General features: G+C 46.3%; 1 protein-coding gene across 1 annotated transcript in view; it reads right to left on the reverse strand.

The window, feature by feature from the left end:
• Positions 1-2,831, reverse strand: part of LOC119456817 (uncharacterized) — a 76,031-nt gene extending 73,200 nt beyond the window's left edge. The window contains exon 1 of the mRNA XM_049664991.1: positions 2,731-2,831. Within this exon, the coding sequence (XP_049520948.1) occupies positions 2,731-2,773 (43 nt within the window). The 5' untranslated portion in view covers positions 2,774-2,831. The remainder of the gene's footprint in view (positions 1-2,730) is intronic.
• Positions 2,832-6,000: the final 3,169 nt, after the last annotated feature.

The following is a 6,000-nucleotide window of genomic DNA, read 5'->3' on the forward strand; positions in this document are numbered from 1 at the left end:
GCGCAGCGCAAGCGGCGTAGCGTGACTGGCCGCAAGCGACGCTTGCCCGCGCGCCGGAAACAGCTTACTATAAACGCGCCTTTAGGCACCCGTTCCTGCAGCGAGCGTCGGCGCTTGCGTCGGCGTCCCTCGTAACCGAGCGAACGAGCACATGTAGCGAAGGATGAAAGAGCGAACGAGGCGAGTAGCGGGGAATGAAAGACGGCGAAAGCGAAGTGAGCGCGAGGAGGAAAGCGGAGGTGGAGGGTATGGCGAAAGCGTGAGAAGAAAAGCGTAGTGCCGCGCACGACGGGCTGTGCGCCGACGATGGCTACGAGACTGCGCCAGAGTGCCGCGCGTCGTCTGTTCACCGATGATGCCACCGATACCATATATGGAAACAAAGCGCTGGATCAGCGAAGGTCTGTCTGTGGCGGTCTGTCTGTGAATCGCGCCCACGCTCACCCACGCGCTGCCTCTCGCGGACTCCCGATTAGCGAAGCAGTCGCGCCACACTTCGGCTCGTTTGCAGGAGTTTGCAGGAGCTGTCGGCACTTTTGGTCTGAAGTATGTGCTTAACTGTTTGGCAAAGTGTTCTTGTTTTTCCAAAGTTTTTCGTAACTGAGTGAAGCTGTACAGGTATGGGATTACTTTCGTCGCGTAAATGGACCGATTTGCTTTTCTGAATGAATATGTTCATGTAGTAAGGGGAAACGTCTGGCGACAGCTGTGTAGTTAATGCATGAAATAAGTTAATGGAGAACGCATGAATTGTGTTGGATATTAATGACTTTGACTTGATTCGCGATGTATCTCACAGTTAAACGGTGCACAATTGGGCGAAGAGGTATTTAGTGTTTAAAATAGTGGGCATACTACAACCTGCATGCAGGTACGCGACTTATTACGAAGGACCAGCTGCATGGGTTCGGTATTTAGTTTCACTTAAGACCACGCTTATGTCCAGTTCACTGCTACCGGAAGCGCATATACCAACACCTACGCAATTCCCGAAAACTTAACCTTGTTTTTGGAATTTTATCAGAGACCAGACGACATCGCGCATGCAAGCAATTCTTCGAGTGGTTTTTGGAAAGAAAAGGAAGCATCGAAACAGCATATAATTACGTTTTCCACATGGTAGCAGTTCAAATCGAACTCCATATGTCACATATGCAAGTTCTCTAAAACTGCTGAACTGCTTCAGTTTCTCCAACTCCCCTCCCCCATCCCTCAAAGTTACGCTCTTCTTTCCGTTTCAAGCGCTCTCGGCGTTTACCGCCGATGTGACTACAGACGTGAATGTTTAACTATTCTTCGCGGCGACGGTTGGTCGTCGTGCGCGGGAAGATTTTTAGCGAACAAAAGCGGTCCACGTACGCGCAGGGGGGATTTGTTAATTGATTATTCATGAGCACCGGCAGCCGAACAGAATGCGTGTCGGAAAAAGAGTTCTCCCCTGTTGCATACTGGCCACGGACGTCGCACCAACAGCAGTTGCCGTTTCTCAACGCACGTTTGCTTTATTAAAGATTCGCTACCGGACTTTTTAACTGAGGCAGCCGTGCATGCTCGTGCAGTAGGCGGCCTATGTTGATTCGTGATCCATAGCTCTGTGCCAGTCAAAACCAATGCTGAAAGAGACGCAGAGGATGAGCAAGCCGCTGTGTATGAACAGATCCATCTTTGCCTCCATCGTTCACCTTATCCATGCCCGCAAATACACCCCCTCCCCCCACCCCCTAGTGAGGTGTCTGCTCCCTCCTCTGACACTTCACCAGGGTGGAGGACATTGTACTTTCGAATTTCGAAGCCGCGGGCCTGGGTAGCCCTTACACCAGCTGTGACCTGCACTCGGAACTAGCCGCACTTTCCATTGGATGCAACATGTCAACATGTCCCTATCCAGGGGCAGAAGCAGATGCCCGCCACTTATAATATGGATTGCCAGCCTTACAAGCGAAACGCTCCCGCTACCTTCTCCAAGTGCGGCTTTGTTATACAGATCGGTGGGTACATGACAACATATACCATATAATACTTTTTGAATTCATGCACAACATAGGCGTTACAGCAAAAATACAACGCATTTCAAACATTGTGCCTTATGGCAAGCCCTAATCAAAATAATAAAATAATGTAAAAAAACAGCGGCAAAATTAAAGATACTCTCACCATCAATCGATAAACAGATTAAAAGCGTGCATGCAACCAAAACAAATCGAGGGCTGGCTGCAGCGAGAATGATTCAACATCTTGGCTCCAGAAAGTGGCAAAAGACTTTGGCAAAACTCCGAAGCTTAACCAACAGGTCCACGTAGGACCTACTGAGCACTCGATGGAGGATTTCACAGATGCAAAAGTACTGAGGACCATTCCATGCAGTGTGGCGTTCCCCATTATCTGAGCGCATGTGATGTCGCATCACGTTTGACTTGCAGCTCTGAGCCGGAAGTTCCTTCGCTGTACTGTTCGTTTATCAATATGGCTTAAAACAAAGCAACTTGTCGTGCGAATCTCGTTGACTTCGGCACAACTTCTACGGCATTACATACAGAAAGCGGGAACGGAACTTATGAACTTTTGACTTTGCCTGCGGAAGGGTGCGTACTTCCCTATATACGCACCCTTCCGCCCCCTCTCACCTTGACTTTGCCCTAAAGGTCGCACGAAGCACGGCGCTCCCTATAACAGTTGTGCCTTCAAAGAACAAATATGGTGTAGTGGCAAATGGAAACCATACGACCATACCATGGGTGCTCATCGCTGCAGCGTTCCCATTGGTGGTGGGCATCTTGGGGAGGCACACCCGGTTGCTTCGCGATGCGCAGAACGTCTGAGCCTTGTTGTCTGGTCGTTCCCAAAGCTCGCGCCGACCTGACAGCCGACACCTTGGGGCGCATTGCCTGCGCAGGACGCGTTCCCGCGCACACCTTTTTGCTGTTTGTATTTGCCTCACTTCCGAGGGTCGGTTTTATCACAACAAGCAGTTCGCGGGTCTCCGATCACATCCATCGCCTAACGCACCGTGAGAACGCATTGTGTCCCAAAGTGAGGCAGGGACCGCGCGAGGATTGGTAAGAGGAGGAAGGCATGCAGCCATCCTCCTCATGCAGGCATGCAGCCTTATACGCGGATGATGGCTCCAACGTGCGCCAAAGACCTTCACGCATAGACGCCGTTGGCTGCATGACGCCTTTACCTACGTACAATATGTCTCGTCTGCCCAGGTTCAAGACTTTAAAGTGACACTAAAGAGAAACATGATTTTTTTCCTGTATCAGTAAGTTAACGTTCTACAATATCAAGAACACCACTCTTACCACGAGACGCCGGTTGGTGAGTCAGAAAAAGCGCGATAACAAAAGATGGGTGGCGACGCCTCCTTGAAGTTCCCGCACCAGCTCACCGTGATGTCATGGATTTTTATGGCGTCTTCTAGGGCCTAGTTAATTCTTTAGCGGTTAAAGATTGAATACATTGTGCTCTAAAGGAGCCAAAGATTGAACATGACAAGTTTCGGGAACTTTTACTGAGCCAACACGACCCAAATACGAACGTATACATTGAAATCGTTCCGGCGCGAAATTCAAAGACTGACACGTTGCCCTTCATTTTCCCTTCTAATAATCAACCTATAATTTCAAAATTCCGTCTAAACTGATTTAGTGTTTTGCTTTAGTGTCCCTTTAACGAGACAGATGAGCGTGCAGCCGCGCTCCTTTCTGCTTCGTGGTACAAGTAAGCATGCGCATACTGACATTGAAAAAACAACATTTTAAATTATAGCATAGTACTGTGGCCGCATTATAGGAAATGAGAAGTGTATCAGACAAATCACATCATTTCCGAAATTTCTAGCGCCAGGATGTAGCCTTGTAAACATTATTGGGTTGCACGAATAGCTGCAGCCGCAGTTGAAAAACCCGGTCACCTAGCTAAGGCAGCACAAGCTCACATGACGAAAGTCACCAGAGGAAGGAAGCGCGTTGCGAGTATATCAACACTACACGTGCACTGCATCCTCACGCTTACGCACAGCAGAACGCGAGCGATTTTTTTTAATTTTATGGTCAGAATAAAATAAATAAGAGTTGGTCATGGTATGGTTGCAACGGCTGGCTATACTAATATTTCGATTTTCCAGAACAATCAATCAATCAATCAATCAATCAATCAAATGTTTGTTATGGTGCCCAGGAACAGCTACCGAGCCTTCATGCTGGCGCACTTAAGAAGTAATACGCAAGACACGATGTACAGAATAGAAAATGTGGTAGAGTTAAAAATGTGAGCTAGTGAAAAAAGAAATAGCGAACGAGAAAAACACAGGGAATGAACTCTGAAAAAGGTGAATACAGGCATTATGTTTATTACATGTTTTTTTTTTTTTTTAGGGTCGAGCCACAGGACAGTGACTGCTGCAAAAAAATTCACTCTAGCTGCATAGGAACACTATTTTTGAACAGCTACGGAAGCGTTCGTACAACGATATGTCCAGGTGTTGTTCCAAATGCTAATGCGCTGCGACCTATATATATATATATATATATATATATATATATATATTGACGCGTACTCTGTGTAGACGCTTAAACGACGATGACAATATGTACTTTAACTGACTCCGAGTAGTAGGACAGGGTAATTCGAAGAGGAAGAAGATGTCTTCGTTCTGGTCATTCTTAACAAGCTGTTCCGCCGTCTTGTTGAACGTGTTGTCTCTTGTTCGCGTTGACTCGTGACAATATATATATATATATATATATATATATAAAGGTGCCAGTACGGTGCAATTACGCGCGTCAAATACAGGTGTATACCCCGTTCGTGGCGAAGCGTAAAGAGTGCGCAGCGGAAAACTCGGAAAGGGCGTCGTGCTGTCTCTGCCCTTAATTCTCCCGCTTTAATCAATTTTCTGGGAATGAAGCCATATGCCAAGATTAATTTCTTAAATTCAGGTGATTCATGATTTCCCTATTTATTTATTATGTTATGATCTTTCTAAAAAGCGCGATTCGGCGTTGAAATCGCTTATCTGAGAAGGCGGACATTATTTTCACAGAAACTCTCAATCCCCAGGTAGCTATAATTGAAAAAATGCACTACTTATATTTTAATTGTTCACTTTGCTGGATCTTGAAGTTTGAAATGGAGCAGTTGTCAAGTCATGCCTGATCAGCGGAAATCTTGGATCTAGCGCTAATACTGACCGACATTTGCGTCTCCAAAATTTGGTGCAAAATACATTGCCGTTCCTCCTAAAGGTTTCACAGAGCCTGCCTATAAGAATTTTGAACTGTAACAAGCGTAATGCCAATGCATATTTTAGCACACTAGTATCAAGATTCTGCTAGCCCGATGTGAGTTCACTATGTCTTTACCTTGCAATTTGAACACGTGAACAACTAAATCGAAAGAGAAATATCGTGCGATAACGTACGTGCGCATGTGCATCTGCTAGCTAAGAATTCGTGCGATTGCTACACTAAAAGAACAATGGCTGTGATGTTACAGGCAACGTACATGACAAATATATTTGCTTCTCTTACGCAAAAGAGCCGGCTCTGCGGATTCCATTGCAACGACAGTACATAGTGGCAATGCATTGTATATTGTGAAGATACGGCGTGTGTGAAGTGTTTTCACTTCGTCCAGGAGCATTCATTTGGCAGTTGACAGCTTCCCCTGTTCTGGAGGCACTTACAGAAATGTCCATGAGGGTGTCCGCGTGGTACTTTATCTGAGCGCCGGCAGCCAAAATATAAGGAGTGCTACCGGGAGGTGGCGCCACCGTATGCCATCGCACCGAATATTTCTGCGGCCCATTATCAAGAAGCTTTGGACAATTTATAGTACCACGGACCACCTTATAGAGGAACAAAAGGTCGGATTCAATATGTGTTGATTTTAGAGGAGCGAGTTGAGGTATATGTGAGAGAGCTGGACTATGAATAATCTAACAATAAATCAATCAATCATTTATTTATAGTGCCCAGGAACAACCATGAGGTCTGAGTG

The sequence above is a fragment of the Dermacentor silvarum genome, chromosome 1, assembly GCF_013339745.2.
Source record: "Dermacentor silvarum isolate Dsil-2018 chromosome 1, BIME_Dsil_1.4, whole genome shotgun sequence".
NCBI classification, from domain to species: Eukaryota; Metazoa; Arthropoda; class Arachnida; order Ixodida; family Ixodidae; genus Dermacentor; species Dermacentor silvarum.